The 24,981-nt window shown below is 36.4% G+C and overlaps 1 protein-coding gene across 3 annotated transcripts in view; it reads right to left on the bottom strand.

The window, feature by feature from the left end:
• KIF2A (kinesin family member 2A) overlaps positions 1-24,981 on the bottom strand; it is a 52,040-nt gene that overhangs the window by 3,222 nt on the left and 23,837 nt on the right. For 2 of the 3 annotated variants that reach the window (XM_032676469.1, XM_032676470.1), the window contains exons 7-19: positions 24,852-24,947; positions 24,043-24,097; positions 20,861-21,023; positions 17,494-17,584; positions 17,295-17,358; positions 16,801-16,892; positions 16,417-16,559; positions 15,509-15,713; positions 12,222-12,332; positions 7,239-7,306; positions 4,199-4,349; positions 2,490-2,591; positions 351-486 (exon numbers count right to left, since the gene is read on the bottom strand). In XM_032676469.1, the coding sequence (XP_032532360.1) occupies positions 351-486; positions 2,490-2,591; positions 4,199-4,349; positions 7,239-7,306; positions 12,222-12,332; positions 15,509-15,713; positions 16,417-16,559; positions 16,801-16,892; positions 17,295-17,358; positions 17,494-17,584; positions 20,861-21,023; positions 24,043-24,097; positions 24,852-24,947 (1,477 nt within the window). Of the gene's footprint in view, positions 1-350; positions 487-2,489; positions 2,592-4,198; positions 4,350-5,462; positions 5,577-7,238; positions 7,307-12,221; positions 12,333-15,508; positions 15,714-16,416; positions 16,560-16,800; positions 16,893-17,294; positions 17,359-17,493; positions 17,585-20,860; positions 21,024-24,042; positions 24,098-24,851; positions 24,948-24,981 lie in introns of all 3 variants that reach the window. The other variant, XM_032676468.1, reaches the window with a different exon arrangement.

The raw sequence follows: 24,981 nt of genomic DNA, 5'->3' as shown, positions 1-24,981 counted from the left end.
TACTTTTTCCTCATTGCATTGCCTTCTGGGTTTTTTCATTCAGTTAGTTTAGATTTTCTTACCTTCCTTCAGTGTTTTGGAAAAAAAGGAAAAAAAAAATTGCAGGATTGAGTTTATACTTCCTGGAGGTAAAGCACAGACCCTTTATGTTAGGATGATCTGAGCACAGATGTGAACCTGTTCTCAGGCAGCAGAATAAATGTTCCTTCCAAAGGACACTGCAGAGCAGCACAAGTGGGTAAAAAAGACCCTTGAATATATTCACACTCTTTTTTTTCCTCCTCATTATTACTGCAAGTCTCCATGGCATATGCTAATAATGTACAGAAAAGTGATTAAAAGCAATTTACCTCTAAGTTCGGTCAGAATATCAATTTTTTGCTCTAGAATTGCTTCAAGTTGGGTAGCATAAGAATCCACATCATAGTCTACTTCTTCCGTCATGTCAAGAAGTAGTTTTTCAACTTCCAACCATCTAATAGATTCCTAGATAAAAGTTTAAAAAAATAAAAAAAAATACATCAGCAAAGTTTCAAGACAAGTGTCAAGACAAAGAGCTGATTTAGACTTTTTATCAAAATTACCATATGTTTACTGTCTAGTCACCTCAATATAACAGATTTAAATACTAAAATGAAATCTTATTCCTAATTCAGCAAAACTGTATCTTTCTACCTTATTTTTTAATTCCAGTGGTCATACAGCAACAGGTAAACCCCAGCTACGCCAGTACTCTTCAAATTCAAAATATTAGGTGGTTGTAAAGCTAAGAAACTCAGCGAGCAGAACTTTATGTCATGGTTGTGTCCTCTTAGGCAAGTTTCAAACTTTGAAGTCAAGCTTCAATTTTAAGTATCAGCTGGTTACCACTGACTATAGTCCTAGAGTCATTACTACAGACAAGAAGCCAAGATAATTTTGTCCAGTTTTGAGAAAAGCTGTATAGAAGAACATCTATTTTAAACTTAGTAATTGCATGATCTAACTCCACTCACAGGACTACAGTAAAGGCTCTTTCTCAGGCATCTTTGCAGTCTGAATATCATCAAAAAGAAAAGAAGGGAAAAAAAGGATTGCAGCAAAGAAGAATTGAAAGAGAAGCTTAAATCTTACAGAACTATGCAAAGCTGTGATCAGAACTGATTCCATCGGAAATGCTTTGATTTAAAAAAAGAAAGCAGCTGACAGTTCTAGGCATGCTGGGCCTGACACACTAAAATAAAGTCTTTCCTTCTGTGCTCAGTAACCTAAGCAAAATTGAAAATTGTGTTTTGGCTTTCAGGACAGAAGGAGCTTGCATTGGGGTAAGACTCATCTCATCTAACATAATCTTGTACATCCAAAACAGAGAAAACCCAAAACCTTTAGAGCACTTTTCCTTGTGTTGGTATAGTTTAGCCATTTTTATTAGGAAAGGATGTTTTGTATCAGTTGGTTCCAGGAAAAAGCTGACAGAAGATGACTGGTACAGCTGGTAGATTGTGTATCGGGGCAGCCCAGCCACTCACACAGCATGAACTAACAAGCCATGCTGCAAACAAAGGAACCTGAGGCTCAGACATGTTTCCTTCCACTGACCACTGGAAGGAGCAGTAGTTTAGAGCAGGAGGCCAGATGGTCACACAGAGGCAATAACATCTTTAACTAATGCAGTTTGTCTCTCCAGAAGTCACAAGCATTAGGACACAGTCACAGCATATGGCATATGACTTTCACACTTCTGTATGTTTTACTTCAGGGCTAATGTTTCACAATAACAATCTCTGCATCTGTTGTAAAATGTGTTATTCAGCATCCTACTATGTTATGAACACTCATCAACGTTCTGCTAAGCTAGATACATAAATTGAGGTTTAATACAGGTTTAATGGTCTGCTGTTCTCTGGCAAACAGCCAGCCTGCCTAAAGGCCCTTTAGGTTATGAACAGAAGCAATTCACATTTCCTTCTCAACACTAGTAACTCATTGCCACAATTCATTTTGTGAGCGTAAAAGACTCTGTAACACTGACCAGCACTACACTGCGTGGGCAGTATTCCTTTCACAAACTCTGACAAATAGTGAATGAAAACCTTTACGTAGCTGTAAAATGGAAGCAAACAGACAGTTTGAAATGTATGTGTCTCATCTGGATCTCAGAGGAAGATGTCACAAAAGGGTACTCAGATACAATACTTGGACGGAGTATTGCAGTATCTTAGAGGGAGACAACCAAACAGAAATGGAGCTGATAGAGACGTTACTATTAATTGTCAGCCCTGGCAAAGGAAAATTTTACTAAATTTCTGGGATGATATGCTTCTCTTTCATCATGAGGACAAAGGTTAGTGGTTATGGAATCTGTAGGCTTACAACAACAGATCAATTTAGAAATCTTTGACAGATCAGAACAGCCAGATGACATCCTACATCTTCAAGAGTATGCACTTTCATTGGGACAACCTGAATTCCTAGATTAGGATAAAAAAAAGTAGAGCTCCATCTTTTACCTGGAAGACAGTCCTGTGGTCTTCTACTACTTGCTCTTCCATTTCTACCATTTGTGACACAGCTTCATGGAAAGTAAACAACTGTGGAGAAACTTCCTCTTCCTAAAAACAATAGTTAGTCTTGTTAGTCTAGAAAGAACTGTGGCTTCAGAAACATACTGAATGTGATCCATTTCATCACTGAACATGGAAAGAAATACACAGAAGGTAAAACCTGTCAAAAATAGAATTTGATACTTCTAACAAGAAAATCTCCACAAATGAGCAAAGGGGCAATAAATTCAAAACATATTAAAAATATTTACAGATTTCAATTCAGTTAATATTCACTAAAATTTTCAGTCACTAATCTTAGCAAATATTGGAAAATCGGGTATTCCACATAAAAATAACAAGTTGAAAGAATGGGAAGAAGAAACCACAAGGGAAGAATTATAATTTCTAGTAGGTTTTAATGCCTACAAAAACCTCTGGTTTTCTGTCAGGGCTTTTTGTTGTGCATGCTGCAACAGACAGGCAACAGTTTTCAAAAAAAGAGAACAGCAATTACATTCAATACATTTCAGAAATCAAAATTAAATTAATCCTTCGGAAAAAAAAGTTAAACGTGAAGTGAGAAATCTAAAATGTACATAGTGATTCATACATTAGAAGAATGCACTCATGGATGTACAAACTGGGGCAAACAGGGCTTCTTTAGAAATGAATCGTTAACAACAAAAGAAGAAAGTGCTAGGTAGGCTTTAATTAATGTTTTAGCAAGACAGTACAGTTCATTATACAATGCTTTTGAAATATTTTTTAAAGCTTGATTTCATTCCACACGAGTAATGAACAAGTGTGATATGAAAGGATATCTGGCTGGAAGGACTGTCTGGTGGAAAGCTATAGGAATCACTAGCATGTTCTTATAAAACAGAGTACTGGAAGAAAAGCTAGTTATCGAAGTGAGAAATACTGCAGACACCACAAAGAAGTGGTGAAGAGAAAAACTCTGAGAAACAGAGTTTTGTGAAAAAAGTTAGGATACTAAGGACTTTTCTATTTTTCATCAGCATTTTCACAAATCGAGTTTTAATCCCTACTGAATATTTAAGGAACCGTGACTAGAGCTGATAATAAGCAATGAGGGAAAATGCCCTTTGGAAGATGTCTCTCAGCTCCCCACTCCTGCAGCACAGGAAGACATATTGGGACCATCATGTAGTTCTCTTCCCAAACAGTGCACTGGGGTTTCACCCCAGGAAAATCAGGATGCCGGGAGGAAGAATGATGGGTAGCCAGATTTCTACATGCAGAGAAAGGCAAACTCACTTGAAATGGGATTTGCATGCAGGGAAAATAATGCTCAAGACCACAAAGAGTGTTAAATAAAAAAGACAAATGTCCCAGATACTTCTAACTGCTGAAAAAAATGTGAAGCTATACTGGAAAAAAATGCACACATACAGATTGCCAGAGCCTAGAGCAGACCCTGCCAAAATATTAAAATCCCTAATCAGAAAGGAAGATTAAAAAAAAACCTTCAAGAAATGTTTTTGGGTTTGATTTTTCTTTTGTATGCAAATGAACAAAAAAGTGAAAAAGTGAAGAGGCATGATCTATTTACCTGAAGATCTTGCTAACAGGCTACAAATACACATTAATCTCGATTTGTTCTGCCACTGTATTTCATTATCTCTTTCTATGTAATACTGTAAACTACTCACGTTTTGTTCACAAAGCAGTTTGAGATCATCTCTCTGAGGAGAGCTTCCCACACCCCACTGTGTCTCCAAGTCATCCATCTGATTGGGAGCATGGTGTATAATGGAACGGATGTCCCCTGAGGTACTAGGATCGACTGTCAGCTCCTTCACCCTACAAACAGAAAATGTTCCAGTTGTAAATTAGTAACCTCCTGTGCAAAAGACTCACAACCAAAAATAAAGCTCTATATGTTTATGCATAATTAATTCATTTAATAAGGAAGATGATGATGTCAGCTTCACAAATTTAATGTACTTTCAGTGACAAAAAGGTGTTAGTCTGATTTGCAAAAAGGATGGACCATTGCAGTTTTACTACTTGCATGTGGATTACAACCAATGTTCTAGCAAGAGGCATTTCCTGATTAAAATCTTACTACTACTTAACAGGAGGGCAAAAAACTCAAACCCGTCAACAGTAACTCCTTAACAATGAGTGATATTTGAAAGGAAAGTTCATTCAGCACCCTAAACCTGACCACTTTTCTTTTTCTGTGAACACAATTGTGCTTTAAAAAAGTTAGCTGATCAGCACCCCATTAGCTGTTATAAGCAAAACAGCCAAGAAATTCTGAAGAAAATAATAACTTGCAACCAAGTATTTCAGAGAATAAATAGATCCTTTAATTCATTTCAAAGTTGAAAATATTTTAATAAAATGTTAGGGTCTTGCAGCATGAAAGTAGCTCAAAGATTAGTAATGCTTCTGTCAAAAAAATCCCATTTAAAAGCAAGTTTATGAAAGAGGGATAAAAGTCTGAAAGTATAGCAAATTTTAGAACATATTCTTCACTTCTTTAATGGGAAAAATGTTTTTTTTCAACTAGTACTTACTTACTACAATGGAAAATATTTTTCATTTAACTTCAGGGTGCTGAAAAGTTTTAATAACATAATTATTTACAAAACTTTTCAGAGATATTTAAGTTACCCTAAACACGGAATTGTTAGATTTGGTCCACTAAATATACGAAGGTGACATCACCATTTTTTTTTTAAATGTATGAAAGAAAGTAATAAGTCCGGATACAGAATGTGGATGTTTAAGGAGCATAAACAAAATACTGGGAAGATGATTGCATATCATGCAGAACCATCACCTGCCAAACCAAAATAAAAACAACGTAGGTGTGACTCATGGCAAGGTGACTAATGAAAGGTTGATCTGTAAAATTACATAGCCAAAAAGAAAACTTAAAGATTCCATGTATAGAATGAAGTAGACCTGGTGTTTGAAGGAGAAAAGTCGTCATACTCATAGGAAGGAGAGAGATCAGAGCGACTGCCACTACCCTGTGAGAAGGGAATGTCCGAAGGACTAATTCCAAACTCCTTTACTCTGCAGCAGCAAAATACAGTGGCAAATAAAAAGAAAATGTTCTCATAAACACAGTTAAAATGACAACTCTTTGTTTAGCATACTTCTTTAATATTTAACTACAAAATTATTTTTATATTAAAACGTGTGTCAACATATTTAAACTTTCTGCAAACAGTTCAGATTACTAACAAAACTGAACAAAACCAGTGCTGCTAATTTGCAGGGGACCATAATAGCAGTGTTTTCAGAAGAGTAGTTCCAGATTTGCGTTTGTATAGTTAATAAGATTTGGTCTACATTCAATAATCCACTAAATGGCTCCTTTTAAAATATCAAACCACTACAGCTACAAAACTTTAAATTCTATTCTGCCTCCTTTCTTCACTGCACACACAGTAGTGCCCAGCACCTAAAAACTGTGAAAATGATGTATTGTTAGAAAAAAATAAAAAACTATACAAACACATGAAGGAACGTTACAGGGACAGGTACTCCATAACAACATACAATTTTAACACCAAGGGGAGGAAACAGTTTCAGCACAACTAATTAGTACACTAGAAACAGCTGTTTAATTAGCTTTGTAGTGGCTCTTTGTAGAGTCACTTCAGCAACACAAGTTCTGTAAGGGGGTAAAAGTTCCAACGAGTCTTGAATGTGGACAGTCCTTTGTTATGTTACTGTAAGGAGGTGAGGAGAAGCCTCCTTCTCTCCAGGAAGGAAATCACACAGACTGGTCCAAGCCAGACAGGTTTACTACTGGCTCCCTTGACTCAGACACAGGGACATTTGGATATCAAGAGGAGCTGGTGGTAAGCATTCCTGGCAGGCCTTTGTGCCCAGCCAGCAACTGGCTGTGGTACCCAGCCAAGCAGGAGCTGTCGTGATTCTGCCATCTTTCACTGGGGCAAGCAGGCCACCACATGGTAAAAAATGGTAAAACCAGGGTACCTGATGGCCCCTGTCTGCAGCCTTTGTGCTTTGCAGCAAAACATGGGGAGTCTCTGGGTCAAGGTCTGACTGCAGGGACACACAGGACCTGATCACCCCACTTCTATTAAATGTGGGAGAACTGCAGCAGGTGAGGGCTTCTTTCAAACTCACTGGGGAGAGCTGAACACTTTCTTAGAGCAGTACAGGTCTCAGAGCATCAGCATCTGCCTCTGGAGGTGCTAATTTCTCCACAGTGATCAAAAAGTCTGTCGGATTTACTGCCTTTTTGTTTAGGGGTCTCAGATATTTGCCTGTATTTGGGAAGCATGAAATTTCATGTGAATGTATGATAGAGACTGGCAACTGTATGCAATTCCACCATGGGGATGAAAAAAAAAATAACATCACAGAACTTGTAGCTAACGTCCCAGGGAATCATCACAAACACTAATGCAGGAGATGGTTCCTCCAGAGCAGGGGCAAAACTAATAGTGACATCTCCCACATATCTTGCAATCCACATCATCCATCTCTGCATTTCTGGAAAATGGTGTAAATGCAATTTCTATAGTGACAAATTAAATGTGAGCCTGGATCATTAATTTGGATCTTATTAAGAAATGCAACTACGATCAAATTATTCAAGTAGCTAAAATAATTATACAATAATTATACATCATGGAACAACTATTTCAAATGTCAGTCATCAACAGTTGGTATAGCTATAAGAAATAATATTTTTTATACCTGTTTGCATATCTCAATGTATTTAGAGTGTTTTCACATGATGCCATCCCCGGAGAAATTGTAGCAATCTGGAGAAAACAAGCCACATGTTAATAAATCACTTTGTGCACATGAAAGGGTAGATGAACTCAAATTAAATTCATATATTTTTTTAATCTCCAGTTTCATTTGTGATCTTCTACAAAAAATGTCTGCTATGTACAGCTGTCCTTATACAGCAGCATCTCAGGGACACAGATGTCCAGTCAAAGCTTCTATTTCCTTTAACCATAAAAGGAACATCAAGAATTCACAGAAATTCAGTCAATTTCTCCAACTTCACCACCTTGGTAACATAATATGTAAATGCAAAACTCTAACTGAAAAATAAAAGACTCCTCAAAATGGGAAATGTGGAATGCAACAGAGTGTAAAACTAATATATCCTCCAAACAGTTACTAGATTATTTTTCATATATCTCTGTAGGCTGTTCTCTGTTCAAGGAGACTCTATGATGATTTTGGCCATATTCAAAAATCATACTTAACAGTATTAAAGATGAGTTTAATTTAACTATTTTCCTAAGTAAAGACATCTACAGGTTGGACAGGTGCACTCTCTGATGGGTTAAGAACTGGCTGGAGGGCCGGGCCCAGAGAGTGGTGGTGAACGGGGCTGCATCCAGTTGGCTGCTGGTCACTAGTGGTGTCCCCCAGGGATCAGTGTTGGGCCCAGTTCTGTTTAATATCTTTACTGATGATCTGGATGAGGGGATTGAGTGTACCATCAGCAAATTTGCAGATGACACCAAGTTGGGGGGAAGTGTTGATCTGCTGGAAGGCAGGAGGGCTCTGCAGAGGGACCTGGACAAGCTGGAGAGATGGGCTGATTCCAGTGGGATGAGGTTCAACAAGGCCAAGTGCTGGGTCCTGCACTTTAGCCACAACAACCTCCTGCAGCACTACAGGTTGGGGACAGAGTGGCTGGAGAGCAGCCAGGCAGAGAGGAAGCTGGGAGTTTGGATTGACAGGAAGCTGAACATGAGCCAGCAGTGTGCCCAGGTGGCCAAGAAGGACAATGGCATCCTGGCCTGCATCAGGAACAGTGTGGCCAGCAGGAAGTGATTCATCCCCTGTATTCAGCACTGGTGAGGCCACACCTGGAGTACTCTGGGTCCCTCCGTTCAGGAAGGATATTGAGGTGCTGGAGCAGGTCCAGAGAAGAGCAAAGAGGCTGGTGAAGAGACCTGAGCACATGTCCTATGAGGAGAGGCTGAGGGAGCTGGGGTTGTTCAGCCTGGAGAAGAGGAGGCTCAGGGGAGACCTCATCACTCTCTACAACTACCTGAAAGGAGGTTGTAGCCAGGTGGACGTCGGTCTCTTCTCCCAGGCAACCAGCAGTAGGACAAGAGGGGAGCTTTAGGTTGAATATTAGGAAAAAATTTTTTACAGAGAGAGTAATCAGACACTGGAATGGGCTGCCCAGGGAGGTGCTGGATTCACCGTCCCTGGACGTTTTCAAGATGAGACTGGATGTGGCACTTAGTGCCATGGTGTAGTAACCACAGGTCTTGGATCAAGGGTTGGACTTGACGATCTCTGAGGTCTTTTCCAACCCGGTTGATTCTATGGTTCTATGGTATGATTCTATGATACTTCTTCCTCAATCAGAAGTTATCTGTAAACAATATTTGACAGCAAACTTTTTATCAGATATATTTGGAATCTAAAGGTCATTCCTTTTCCAGTTAAATAAGATACTCTGAAGATAGTACCTTCTTTCCAGAACTCAGCAAAAATAAAAACTGTGATTGGGCAACCGTGAAAACATTATTTGTCCTAGTTTCTCTCAGTAGTCCAATTTTTCCACCCACTTTTCAAGAGAGCAGTAAAGGCTCTACCCATGACAAACACCTCTATGATTCTACACAATAACATTTGTCATAGCATCACAAGAATGATGCCTCTTAGTCTCTCTCAGGAGACTGAAATTGATGGGAATTAGATAATCCCAATCTTCTCTTACATCCTGCTGCTGACATTCCTGTACAAAAGCAGAAGTTGTCACCCCAAGAGGAACTTCTGGGGAGAAAGGAAAAATATGTGGTGGAAGCAGGTTAGAAAGCCTAAAGAGCCTGCTACCATACAGACTTAAGTTTAAACTGCTAAGTTTACATATCAGTTACTAATGAAAACACACATCAGTTACCAATGAAAACAACAAGAAGATCACACAATTGCACATCTCTTGTTCTGGGTTCTAATTAACAAAAACTTAGCCATTCCTAAAACCCTTTCTGACTTATATAATGTGAAAGATGTATGCATCTCTTCCATCAGCTCAATGTTCAGAGCATGCCAGAGACAGGGACGTTTAGGGTGATGGTGTTTGTCTTCCCAAAGCATCATTACATGTGATACAGCCCCGCTTTCCTGGGCACAGCTGAACCTGCCTGACAACGGGAAGTGAATGAATTCTGGGTTTTCCTCTTCTTGTGTGTGTGTCTTTTGCTTTACCTATTTACAAAATTGCTACAATACTAGGAGACTGCTTCAACATTTTAAAGAGTATAAAGAGTATAAAGAGCAGTACAGCTGCTATAGTACATATAGTTAAATGCACATAGAGATGTGCCTCTGTAGGTGCTGTCAGCCACGTGGATACCCCTTTCAAGGTACAACTCTTGGTATATGACATCTCTTCATGTCCCAACAAGCCCAGTCCAGGTAGGACAGGAGGACTCTGACCTCTTTGTCACTCACTTCCTCATTCTGAATTCCAAATGGGGATGGAAAAAGCTGCAGTACTTACAAACAGGAGTATCTTTAAGACCTGAAATTACCATTCTTTCTATTTCGCATGTGTCTACATTGCTTATAAGCCATCACAGTGGGATCAATGGCTCTGCTGGGACACTGAAGTCTGCAGGCTCCTACTCCCTCCCTGGAGGGTTGATGGGTCTGGCACTTCAGCAATGACTGCAGCACATCAAGGATGCAGCATGTCAAGGAGCAGGACTAGTTAAAAAAATATACTATTCTATGTAATCACATTGCAACTTTCAAATGGCGATAAATTACCCTACTAAATGGTTTCTCAAACAATTTAAGGACAAGAACAGTAAAACTGCAATGACTAATAAAGTTCAAAAAAACTTATTTATGCTGACTATATAATTATCGGGTGAAGTCACAGCCCCATAACTGAAGTTTGAGGGGTTTGGAATGTTGCAGAGTGTTGGGCCGTTTTCCACGGGAGCAGTGGAGCTAACTGGATAGTTCCCACGGACACAGCCTTGAGCTGTGTGGTTGAAGTGTAGGTGCAGCATTCCTCAGTGTTTTGGTGGAAATATGTTTGTGTTGTGTGTGTGGGAAAGTAGAAGTGGGAGAACCTAATAAAAGGCTGCCTGCTACGCTGAGCGGGCAGACATCTCTTTGTCTCACCATCCTCATGCGTCTTGTGTGTCGTTCTTCCCCCCTTCGGACCAAGGCCTTTCAACAGGTACCCAGCGACACTATATGTCTCTGGATTTCTTTTGAAGGAAGCAGATCTTCCATGAAATATTCACAAATGTTAGTTATTCAAAGTGCAGAGAGTAACTTCCAACAGGCTAACTTTTCGAACTTCCTTCAGCAGTGTGGATACACTCACTGGAGATGCACAATTTAGCTTTCTGATCCTGGATAGGATTTACAAAGTTATAGAACAATAGAATGATTTGGTTTGGAAAACGCTCTTCAAGGTCATTTAGTTCAACCCCTCTGCAGTAAGCAGGGGCATCTTCAGCTAGGTATGTTTCAGTGGGAAAGAAAACAATCCTGTCTTTTCACCAGAAAACTGCAGAAAGGTAGGTTAATAAATGCTATCTTATCACCATTTTCACATTAGAGCCATACCTAACAGCTAAAGGGAAGACTAGGTTGCCCTAACACCACAGCTTTAACTTTGTGGTCTGCAGACCTTTTTGGCTTCCAGACTAAGTAATTCCAAGGAGTCAGTGAAAAGTAACCAAACAAGCCTAGTAATCAGTGTGCACTGCAGAGAGTTTGCTTTCTCATAAGGAGAAATATTAAGAATAATAAGACAACTTGATGTCAGTGCTTTTATCTGTTCTTTCCTCCATCTGCCAGAATAATTCTGTTTTTCAGACTGATGGAAATGCACATTTACAACAATTCAACAACTATTTACATATGTATATATAATCATGTATTTATATATCTGTAATAGCTAATAATAATTAATATTTTCAATAATTTTGATTTATATTTTATTTTATAAATTACACACATATATATTTTTTACATATTTATTTACAGCTATTCATTCTATCTATCCCAGTAACTTCCCCCTCAACAGCCTGAAGCACATGCTGATGCCCTTGGTACCAACTTTTAGTCTTTCTCATTTAAAGATCATAACTCATCTTAGTATTTCCAGTCTACACCACTTTTCCAAAATTCTGCATCAACAAAAAAGACTCTTCTATAACTAAGACATTATTAAAAACAAACAGACAAAATTCTAGCTTGAAGTGTTTCTAGCTGCCTGCCTAGCTAGAAAACTAAAGGAAGAAATAAAAAAGGTCAATAAAAAGCGAGACAGGAGCAAGTTATCTGAAATCACAGAATCATTTGGGTTGGAAAAGACCTCTAAAATCATTGAATCCAACCATTTACCCAACCAAGCCCACCACCATGTCCTTAAGTGATACATCTACATATCTTTTAGATACCTCTATGGATGGTGACTTGACCACTTTCCTGGGCAGGCTGTTTCAATGCTTGACAACTCCTTTGACGAAGAAATTTCTCCTAATGTTCTATCTCAACCATTCAGAAATGTCTCTGTTGAAATCCCCCTCCACATACAGTGTCAGTTAGTGGAGAAATTTAAGTCCAACACACTGCTAGTAGCAAGAGACCAATTTTAAACATAAAAGCCTAAATTCACAGTGCCTTTTCTCTTTGTTATTGTTAGAAAAGTTAACCAAACTAACTTACCATACAGGTACGTGAGTTTTCTCCAATGAATGAATCTCTTAGCACCTGAGTAAGTTTACTTGCTCTGAAGGGTGTATGAGGTTTATTTCGGCCTAAGGCTCTAATGCACTCCTGAAAGAACAAAGAGGTTCTTTAATACATGTTAAGTACATATAACAAAAATGTAATTCAGAATCAGAAAATACATGTTTATTTTGTTGCTCTCCCCCAAAATATCATTAAAATTTACCATTAAAGCTTGGATTCAGTAAGTGTTAGGCTTCCAGCTCTCTTTAAGCTCAGCAGGGAGGAAGGAACTTAAAAAGGACTTAGAAGCTTAAAAACTGAGTGTCATCCAAAATGTTTACATCTATTGTATCCAACAACAAAACAAAACACTGTTGATGTTAAATGTTCAGGCTAACAATTATTCCTGATTATAAGCTACAAAAGCCTGAATGACCTATGTCATTGACCAGCAGCAGCAGCAGGGACAGGGACATGTGTTAACTATACCAGTTAAAAGCAGTAGCTTTGATTCTGAATTTACCACTGACTTTCTTTAGAGCTCAGAAGAAAGCAAACTCTCTGAAAGCTTCCACAGGCCATAAACCTAGTATGCATGGCTTTTTACTGACATACTCAACATCGGAAGACACTCAAAAATGTTAAGTCATTCTCTGTTTTAAAATACTATTTAAGTGAAAAAAACAGAGATAAGGTCTCCTCTTTTATTTGCAGGGGCATGGAGCTACACTAATATTTGCAATTGGTTGGGTTCCAGTGAACAATACTCTACAGATGTAAATATTATGAAATTACTATAGAAGTTACAGCAGCAACTAAGCATAACAGTGCAAACCAAGACAGCATCACTCTAAACATCACTTCTATTCACTCAGTGCTCTAACATCATAAGTTACTTCCTAGGCAAAGAAAGTTTCATTTTAAATTTTTGTGGGTTTGTCATCATATTTTGACCATGAATTCAGACTGTGCCTTTGCCTTAACACTTTGCCTACAGACACCTCTTCAGATGCAAAGTTTCCTTGGTGCACTTTTAACACATGTACACACAGAATTTCTATAAACAACCATACTTCAACTGCTTTTTAAATGAGAGCTTTGCTTTTAGCTGCACTAGCAGATGGAATGGCTTTTGTGTTACATGAATAGTTCTACAGAAGTTCAACTAATCCTTCAGCTGAAGATATATATCCTTGTGGTCTTTTGAAATTTTCTAGAAACAGCTTCTTCCAAAAGCCAGGTTAGAAACTGTTGGATAATAATCTGAGAAAGCATTGCAGCTGTGAAACAGTATAAAACAGAACTAAAAATGGACTTGGAATAAAAGTTCCATTACACAGGATGAAACAAACATAAGGGCAAATTGGCTTTAACTAAAGCGATTATTGAAAAAAATGACCAGTTGAATTTTACAATTCAGAATGGACACAGCTCAGATAAACAGAAAGTCTGAAGCTTGTTGCATGCGAATTTCACATACAAGTGCTAAAATAGGATTCAATACTTATAGGTAAGCAAGGCAATGCATTCCTTGAATATTTTTAATTTATACATTAATATTAAACTTGCATAAAGGTAAAAGCTTGTAAGACAGGAAGAGGAGCAACGGATTTTCAACAAGTGACATTCAAAGTAAAAAGTTATAAATGTGTACGTTGAAATACTGATATGGCAATCAACAAGTTTAATTAAGATATTTTAATTTACTACAATGATTTTTAGTTTGCTTACTCCTGATAGAATCGAGCTATCTCCTTATTAGTAAAAGATTACAGAAGGACACCTCCAGTTTCTAAATTAATGGAGCTTTTAACTGATTTTTGCTTTTCATGACAGCTCAGAAAACCAGGTAACAAAATTACAACATTATTTCCATGTAGAAATATTACACAAACAACTTCTCATACTAAAAATCTGAACAGGTTAAGACAGGACTCATAGATACAAACATCACTGGATTAGCATCAAAGACCACTTCTCAGAACATACTAGTTTAATTTGAACTTGACAATAACTTCATGGGTCCTGAATACAAGTAGGAAAAGCTGAGTAATGTTTTTGGGGAGAGATGGAAAATGGAAAACTAACATAAAATTGAGAAACTTCTATCGTCTTATACCACCTTTTAGATGTCTGCAAAACCCCAATTTATTTTTATTTCCTCTTCCCCACATAATTTTGATCAAAATCACTACTAGTACAGCAGCAGCAGAACCTTTTGCTATAATTAAAAAGACAACTTGTAGGAAAACTAACAAAATATGTTGTCTGAGCACTAGCCAGCACAAAATCAACAAGTAAACTGAAAAAAACCCAACACCCCCCTGCCAAAACCAACAAAACAACAAAAACAACAAAACCCAAAACACAACAAAAAACAGCTTCATTCAATTACACTTGAAAGAACAGTAACACCAACATGTTCCCTGCATTGTTTAGTTTGATGCTAAATCAGAATAGGCTATACTTTTGGAACTGCTGCTTCCAATTTTTCAACACGCCACACAATTTGGTAATGACATACTATACATCAAAATTTTGTGGTGTTTTGTGAGATCTCTTTAGTTAGATACCAGTCTTCTCCTAAATATATAATGGGAATAAAAAAGTAAGCACAGTAATTTAGGGGTTCAGATTTTTTAGATAAAACCACAGTGCTGGTGCATGGTATTTCATAGCTCTGTTGATGCATCCTGGATTGATGTATGAAAATCTGTAGTGACAGTATCAGACAATTTCAACTTCCATGGCTTATTTTAATGCATTTGTTAGTTCTGTCTGGACATGTTGCTGTTGTTTTGCTCTAGTGAATATATTAACAGCAGTAAATAAATATGTTGTCAATGTAATTTTATTTTTTATTAAAAAAAAAAGAAATAAATACTCAGATCAGTAAGCATATTTCCAATTAGTATTTCATATCCTGAGTACCAAAGTAAGTCACTTGCTTTCCCATTTTAAATATATATCAGACATGTCTGAAAATTCAACTACTGGGGACTTTCTGTTCAAGATGGTTTTTTTGGTTGGGTTTTTGTTGGTTTTCTTCGTTTACAAAAACTAGATGCAATTTGGTAGGCCAATGTTTCTGCACTGTTTCTACTGGGGAATTATGAAGTGTTCCTTCAGGCATTTAGAGGAAAAAACCAGTATATTATTTTACCTGTCAAATCAGTAGAAAATACAGACAAGTGAAGCCTGCGAAACCATTAATTTTAATAGTTATTGCTATTATATGTAGGCTTCCACTTACTCAAAGGCAATGGAAACATTTAAGTTACCTTGAGTGCTAAAAGGCTCTTGTTAATTTCTGCACCTTCCAGTCGGGTCTGTCTGTCTGCACTGGAAGTATCTGCTCCTCTTTCATTGCCAGCCAAATCAATCAGAGAAAATTTACCATGCAATTTTCCTTTCCTTCTGAGAATAATCTGAAATACTGCATGGCTTCGAGATGAGTGTGCATTTGCAGATGTCTGGCCAGATGTCCTTTAAACGAGGGAAGAAAAGAGAAGGACATATGAATAGGCAAAGGACCACACAGGTTAAACACTAATCTCACAATGCTAGTTTTCTCAGGGCAGATTCCTGTGTTTTCCTACATGTTGACAGCATGTTTAACACTCCTGTGAACACTAGAGATAGAACACTAATAATTGGATATACATAGTGCAATTATACCTCTTTTTTCATCTCTTCAATCAGAAATGGAAGATTAGTAGCATTTTACCTCCCTTTTAAAAGCAAGAATAATCAGATCTTCAAATATTTCAGATTATCAGAGAACTTAGACATAAAATGCTGACGGCACTTCTATCTGATCATGCAGTAGTCCATGCACAAGGCTAATTTTAAGAACAATGAAGCTCAAGTCTTAAAAAAAAAAGAAAAAATATCGCACTTAACCTCTGCCAGAATGCATCAAGGCCTTTTACAGATGAAGAATCTGGCAGCATTCCAGATTTTAAATCATGTGAATTTAAGTCAGTAAGCTGCTTACATAACGCATACAATTCACATTCCATTGAAAAAGTAGGTTTTTCTTTTTAGGAGACAGAGAAACTCTAAATATCTTTATTTAAAAGGTAGATAGATTCCTTACTTGCAGGCATCACTATGAAGAGATCTCAAAAAAATCTTGTTCTGATTTTCTAATGTACAGTGAAAAACTGGTGTAAGATATCAAAGATACCTGCAGCTGTTGCCTACTTCAATAAGCTTAAGAACATCTTCAACACATTTGACTTCCCGCTCCTGCAATCCCACCACCTGGACTTGCTGTTTACCATCTTCTAACACTCTTAATTTTGTCTTCCTGTTCAACAAGTCAAAAACCTTACAGAAGGGGGAAAACAGAACAGTTAAAGAGGAGCTTTAAAAGACATTACTGTTTCACATTCTGCATCAAAATACGCAAATTATTCCATGGAAAAACATAATTGTAAGGGAAGTGTAAAGAACTATTTTAAATATAGCTGATAGTACAAAGAGGAAAAAAATATGTTATGTGACAAGCTCAAAATCTTGTTTGTGAATAAGAAATTCTTCCTTCCTTAGACAAAGACCAGGTACTTACCTTACCACTGTAGATCTCAAAAAATGTTGCATATACTTGAAGTTCTAACTTCTTATAGTTTGGCTTCTTTAGCATTAAAAAGACATCACGAGCTGTGAATACATTTCCAGAATAAAAAGAAATCTTGTCATCTGGTTTTTTTTAGTGAACACTCACTCATGCGTAACGGTCTATTTTACAGCATCTCTCATATTTTGCAATAACAGAAAGGGTGAGTAACTAGGTCTAAAACAATGCAGTTTAAACTACCACATTACATGGAAGATGCAGAAGACCCCAAAATCATAAACTTAAATCGTCTGTTATTGCATTTTTTGAAGCAGTTTATATTTACACTACTGTATAAAGGCTCCACATCTAGGAAATACCTTTGATGTTACCAAAGCCCCACTGTAATGCAAAATATGTAAACTGTTATGTTTGTATGACAGGGAGCAGAAAATGTATTGATCCCAACTAATCTGCCAAAAGTCAACTGATCAATAAAGTCTTACCTGCAAGCGCATATATGCCTTTAGAACAATCTTGGTTCTTTCCTGCAAAGTCACCACCCATAGTCTAAATTAAAAATAAATAAAAAAGCACATAAAAATCACAGAACTGTAACTTACATATTTCTTACTTATTAGAACTCAACTAAGTCTGTCATATGTAAAAAGAACTGTATTGCTGACAGGGAGAAGAAATACTTACATGGGTTTTTCCACTGCCTGTTTGTCCATATGCAAAACAAGTGGCCATTCCCCTTTCAAATATGGTCTCCACTAAAGGTCGAGCAGTAAACCTTAAACACAAAACACAACAGTACTTAACAAACTGGAGTACTTTAAGATGCCACTACCAAAAGTATAATAAAAACGTTAAGACCAGAAGTGACAGAAATTGGTCGTGTAGTTTGAAAAGTCAAAGGACATTTATACATTAATTTCTGAACTAAAAGACTACCAGCTCTAAGGCATTAAAATTTCCCAAACAACGAAAAGCTACAAGGTCTCTCTCATTTATATCACAACAACATTATCATCCTTTAAACCCCAAGGAAAAAGTGTTCCCTGGTTTAATGATCCAACGCACCACAATTTACTTCATGGAGTCTTGCACTCCTTAAAGATGACAGAATAAGAAGACATTGAAATAGGACAGTGCAGCAGATACGAATTTTGTCAATACTAAAATTCAGCAGAAGGGGCGTTTTTTCTCCCCAAATCCACTTCCAAGATTAAATTTGAAATACAAATTGCCACAACATTGCACATCTTAGTATTTTGAGAACATGCATACATTGAGAAAAGGTTCATGAAAATGGATAGCCAAGTTGAATGAAAAAATCTAGTAATTCCTGAGGTACTTTTTGCTGTGTCAAAAATATTATCTGAATTATCATTTCTTATTTTAGAGAATTAAGTTTTACTTTAAGAAAAATGGAGTTATTGTTCCTACTTCAGCTGCTTATCACCATTATTGCATTAAAAATTTCAAAAGCAAAGAGTAAACTAATGGAGGGTTACAAATGGAGATAAGAGTCTCTCTGCAACAGTCTCTCTCTCTAAACTTTTTCCGGTTGTTTACATGTAAATTACCTATAAGTGACTGAAAAAGGAAAAATGGATTACAGAAACAAGGAGGTGTTACATCCTTTTTTCATTCTGCTTTCAAACACAAGATCACTTACAAAAATAATATGGACAAGACTGAGCTATTCAGTAACCAAGGGTTATGCAAAAAATCTATGTCTAACAGAATCATGAATTTTCATCAAAAATATACCAGATGATTCCTGATCAGCCTTAGTCTTTTGGTTTTGCTTCTTCTAAATATTTACTTCCTGTGTTATAAAGAGGATATTCCCATATTTTGACATTTGTTGTCTTTATATGTAAAATAAAAAATTCCACAAAGCCTATCCACCTTAGAGCATACTCCATTACTTCTGTTTGATTGAGTTTGAAATTATTTCTTTTCCTTATTTATAAAAAAAGGGACTTAATTATATCTGTTTTAAAGTAAGGCAAAACACAAACATATTTAGAAGTTTTTACAAAGCATCATAAACCTCCAAATTCTACTATGTCAAAACAGTCCAACTTTAATTTTACTAGAACTTTTACTTGCAGTCTTGTTCTTTCAGAAATGTAAAGTGTTTCTCCTTTAAAACATTCAAACTGGTGAGTATTTCCTAATATTAACAAAAACTTGCAACTCAGTGTTGCAGTTTGTGGATTAAAAAATATTTAAAATACAAATTAAGCAAAGTAATAATAGCAATAATGGTGAAAACTGTAATAATGGTGGTAATAATAATAATAATAATAATGTTCTCAAACTGGAGAACATTTTTTCAGTATAGACATAGAGTAATTTTAGCATATTGGAGAGAACTGGCACAACTTCACACAATGTTATTTCCTCACTGTGACTCTGAAGTTCTGGTGAGAGCAGATGATGATACCTATCTTGCTCTTACTTCTGTTATTAGAGGAGACCTTGAAGCAGATTGCCCTTCAAGTAATGATCATTATTGTTCCATATGAGGGAGAAGGAGAAAGATTAAAGATTTACTGTTTCAATATGAATAAAATAATCTTAAAATATTTTCCTCTATTGCCATTAATGTATTACGTAACTAATAAAAACTGTCTGGAGAAAATTCAGTACAAAAATACAACAACATTGTATACCAAAACCACCCCTCACATTTAAACACTTTGTTCATACAGATAAAGAACATCAAGGAGGGAGATTATAAGAATGGATTGTCAAGGAGGAGAATTATTTCACACATCACCAGCCAGCTGGCTCTTCCACAGCTCTTCAGCACCAAGGAAAGGAAAGATGCTACCAGCACTCAGTCAGCAGAGACAGAAATCTCCAAGGACACAGCTTTGCTGTTTAGAAGTCTTTTGTTAGTGTAAACTAACAGACTATGAGATTTTCCTTTCGCCATCCTTCTCTAATTATATCAAGCATAAGAGAGAAGTTTTTATTTTCACAGCTTTTTAAGAATTCATTTATTATGAATTTTCTATTATCCACTGACAGGATAACACTGTCAATCAGGTCATGATCCTAATTTTCACTTCCTAGTTGTGGAATAAAAACAAGAATTAAGACATTAATCTGTCAATACTCTTCAAGGCTATGGGAAACACTTTCTAAGCACAAGGAAAAATATCTTCACCAAATTCCTTTTTAATATCAATATTCCCCGCAAAATGCTTCACAGTATTTAGACTTTGTACCAAGATTATGACCTGTTCTGGTGTCTAACCTTGCCTGCTACTGTATCTACTCCATTTAGTGACTTGTACAAGGCAAATTATTCCGTATCAGCAGTGGAAGTGAAACAGAAGAGTAAAGAAAAAAATAGAGATTCAACTACCTTGGACCGGAAAGGGGATGCGTGTCTTTGTTGCCATTGTTCTCTAAAGCAGAAAGATCTGGCATTTTGAGCAAGGTAACTTACACATTTCCATGTTACATAAGCCAGATTTCTTCCAGCAGACAAGCTAGCTCAGGTATCAGGCAATACACCAATACAAACTCTCTCACTTTCTTTGTACTCTTTCCCCACCCTCTATTGATTTTGTTTGCATATCTTAATTATCCTATATTCAAACTGCAAACTCTTTGGTGCTCGGGCTGTCCTTTTCTTTGAGTTTTCCTGAAGACTGAAAGCTGTGACTCAGGTTCCTCAGGTGCTGCACACATACTAATCATAAGACAACAACCCTGAGGCAAATGGAGAGCTCATTTCATGGCTCAAGTAATCAGCAGCTGAGGAGGAAGGCAATACTTTCAGAGCCTGGAAACCAGCAGGGCTTGGAGGAGGAATAGGAGCAGGAATGAGGACAACATAGGTGGAGATGACATTGCAGGTGAAGAATTAGGGATAAAGAGTTAAAACAAAAGTAAACAGGCAAAATAATGGAAGTAGCAATATAACGCTCTGGGTAACACAGAGAATAAGAATAAAGTCTATGACCAAGGTAAGTGCAACAATTATTAACATGGAAAAAACATGAGAAAAAAGATTCACACAAAAAAAAGCATATACACATACCTGTAAACCATTTCATTAGGAGCCGTGTCATCAAAGGCATAATCAAAACGAAAAGTTTGGTTTTCTAGGTACCTTGTTAAATCCACCTTTTGTTTTGGTTCATGTACCATCACAACATCTTTACTAGGAATTGTTATTACATCAAGGTCTTTCATTAAAGTTTCTATAAAATAAGTGAAATATATATTTAACTAACAACACGTCATTATTTTTTACATTTTTCCATTGTTTACACTCCTATCTCAGATAACACAGCTCCTCCAAGAAGCAACACTGCAATGGATTTGGGCTTCTGCTGCCCTGATAGTTATCTGCTAAGTAAGAGATTTCATTCTGGAAGTCTAGTCATAATCTAGTCTATATCTAGTCTATCAGTTGCTAGAAATGAAAGAGAAGTTGTACAACACTGATTAGAAAAACTATATCGTTAATTATGGCATTATCATTGTAGCTTGTTATGTATTCTATAACACTTTTAATGGATTTGAGATCTTTTTCCTCAGAGATTTTATAATCTTTTACAGCTTACTGCCATACTCTTTGACTTTTTACAATTACATTCCCAGTGGAGAAACTAGATGCCGAAAGTCCTATACTGCTCAGATGGTCAAACTTGGAAACACAAAGAAATTAATACCCTTATGATCTGTTTTACTTTAAAATATTATCTTTATAATTTCTCTAAATCCTGAAATTTAGTCATATGTTCATAGCTTTCAAAAAGAAAAATCTTCCTTTCATTCCTCACAGACACTTTGTGTCCAGAACGCACAAACAATTTGTGCATTCTGGAACCTACAGCACACACCCTTGATATATAATCTCTCTAAAATTAAAATCCTTTCTAAAAATTACCTTGTAAGCAGAAAAAGCTGTAAATGCTAATGACCCTATCACTGTGACTTCAACAGTGACATCCCAGGTTATAATTACTATACAGCACTACAATTTAATGCTAATTGTTGTGTGAGTCAGCAAAACAGAGAACCTAGTGATCCATAATGTGCACAAAAATAAAGAATATTTGTGTGTACCATCAGGATTCAATAATGTGTCCTATTTGCATTTCTATGTAATATTTCTTAAGGCATCCAGTTCAAGAATATGATGTGACTTTATACAGTCAGATAGAAACCCTTTCATGGGTTAACATCCTAATCAAACAGTAAAATGGTTACCATTGCATTACATTACACACCAACAGAAACATCCATTCCAGTCACTGTACAAACAATCTTTCAACTGCATTTCAATAAAGTAAAATGCAATTCTTCTGCAGCAATCACAAAAGAGAAAAATAAGGAACAGTGATGAAAAAAATGTATGATGGACAATTCTTTGCAGCAAAAACTTTATAGTTTAAGCAGTCAAAAGATGAATTTTTCTTAAACAATTGTTTTGAATAAGACAGTTACCTGCTTCCAGCTATTTGGTATGAGAACCTGTATTCCTTGTTGATGAAAATTAGAAATAGTGTCTCTGAAACCCACCATACATTTCACAATTATAAATATATGTCACTGATATAAAATCTTGAAATGTCACTCTGAACACCTACTTCCTGAAAAGTCAATCCACAGAACAATTGGTGCTGAGAACACCTAAAGTTTTTGGTGATAATTCTGTGTGAGTTCACAAAACAAATTATTTTATTTTTTCTATTCATAAGGTTACAGTCTAGTATCTTTACTTACTTCACACTTTTCTACAATTCTATGAGAAATCCTGTTTCTTATGAAGTGTTTTCAGAAGATTGTATCATGTGAGTACTAGATTATCATCCTCTGCATATTGATTATTTAATTAACACATTTTTTACCATAGTTTATTCTTAGAAATGCAAAATGGCTTTCATGCCAACCTCATTTTCACTTAGACATTCTCTACAAACACCTCTGATCTACTTTTTTAATAGTTCCAAATCACTAATACCTAAGAAATGCAACTATCCCAAAATCAAATCCTACTTCTGAATCCCAACTGATATCTAAAGACAACTTGTTCTCATTTACTGTACCCCTTTGTACCTTTAGCACAGGTAGAAGGTGACATTTGTCCCAAATGTACAAGAAAAAAATAAAAGTAAAAATGGAAAAAAAAAATAGAAGCAGCAATGTGAAGGGTAAAAGTAAGACAAAACCTAACTATGTATGAGTATCAACTTATGTTATGAGAAAGGAAAAACAATTCTCCCATTTTTTTCATAGTTCTGACAGTACAAAAATAGTAAATGCATCCCATGTTGTTTCAGCATCAGAGCGATGCTCTTTTGAGTCCTTCAGCTAAACAGAATACGAGAGACAGAGAAGGAAAGAAACATCTTTCAGCAGTGGATTCCAACAGGCTGCAATTCAGAAGCATTTGAGTTCTTTAATTCCCACTGACAGTAAAGAACTTCCTAGGAAGACTGAGATTTAACTGGAGTTGAAACCTGAGCAGATTATTGGGGGTTTTTTTGGAACACAGACTCCAGTGTGATAAGGAAGCAGTAAGAAAAATAGTTGTAGTACTCATTACGCACCAAAAAAATGGCCACTAGGGAGTTATTTTAGTACCTAATAGGTTCTCTTTAGTGGTATTTGATACGCTGTAAGGTATGTTTGCCCAGCCCTCAGCAGCAGGTACAGGGTATACAAGTCTCCTGTTGTCTGTAATCCACTAGCCTTGTGAGGATGTCTGGGACATGTTTGGTCACCTACCATTCATAAGACACCAGCATTTGAATAGCTCTCTTGATGTCTGATTCAAGACCACTTGAAAGTATAAAAATACATGTACAAAAACATGTATGAAAGTTTTCACTGTGTAACTCTCTACTCAGATCACTTGAAGGATACATTAAAATAACAATGATCCTAACAAGTTGTAAGAATACAGAAAAAATTACAGTAGAACTAATTTCCAGATCAACTAAATACATTCTAGATGTCCCTGGAAAAAACCTGCAGTCTCTCTGTGCCTCAGCTCCCAATCCATAAAATTGTGATAGTCAAACTATTTTTCTTCCCATCTCTATCCAGGTTATGACACTACTATGAATTTCCTAGGTCTATCACCCATACTGTCTAGCATAACAGTTTCGCCTTTGATCAGTATTTCTAGAAGCTCTTTAACACAAATAATATCACTATCAGAAGCAGCTTTTCAGATAAATAAGTCAGCAGAATCTTCAGTAATCATACCTTTTTTATTGAGTGGTCGTTTTCGTACACAAACACAAATCCTGTGCTCATCGATCTGCAAAGGAAACTTTTTCAGTGAACTATACTACTATTCCATTTTTAAGATATTTTACTTCTGTTTTTGAATTAATTAACCAATCATTTAAAGAGAAATTTCCAAGACAGTGAGTCATCTGAACATGTAAAAGCCCATTGTGTCTGAATAATAGCCAAGAACCCAAAAAGGAGAACTATGCATTAACAAAACTCCCTGCAGACAGGGAGAGTACCAGATACATCTTGGACTATTGCAAGCGAATCTAGCTTTAGCGGGGTATATATGCTATTGACAGAAATTGTCACAATCTCTGATTTCCACAGACATCTGACAATCTTCATCATTTAAGGATTCTGCTCCTTTGATTTCTCTGCAAACCAAAGGCGATATCACCTTCAAAGATCAAATATTTATCTTTATGCTAAACAAGGCTTTTCAGAGAAGTTTAATGGTTTTGTGTGCACATTCTCTAGCATCCCAGGAAAATTTACGATACAAAGGCTGACTGACTACTTAGTACATATTGGCATTATTTAACAGCAAAAAGATACTTAACTAACATAATTAACAATAATTTAGTAACCTAGAACTCTCAGCCTACTATTTGCAATATCATCAAATTACTGAAAAAATAAACCCACGTTACATTGAATACTACTATATATTAAAATATCTATTTTTCAAATTTACAGACAGAAGTATAAATTAAAAAAAAAAAAACACAGCAAAGCCACAGGAGGGTAAAATATTTCCATGTTTCTGGAGTACTTACAGGATCTGCAGTTGTCAGTGGTCTATAATCCAAGCTTCCCCTGAAATCTCTTATCATACACATAATTTCATAATTTGGGTTTGTAGCATCAACATCCTAGGGAAAAGTAAGGAACAGAATTTCTACTATA

The sequence above is a fragment of the Chiroxiphia lanceolata genome, chromosome Z, assembly GCF_009829145.1.
Source record: "Chiroxiphia lanceolata isolate bChiLan1 chromosome Z, bChiLan1.pri, whole genome shotgun sequence".
Classification (NCBI taxonomy): domain Eukaryota; kingdom Metazoa; phylum Chordata; class Aves; order Passeriformes; family Pipridae; genus Chiroxiphia; species Chiroxiphia lanceolata.
The sequence above is the reverse complement of the archived record's forward strand: the minus strand, read 5'-3'. Positions and strand labels throughout refer to the sequence as shown.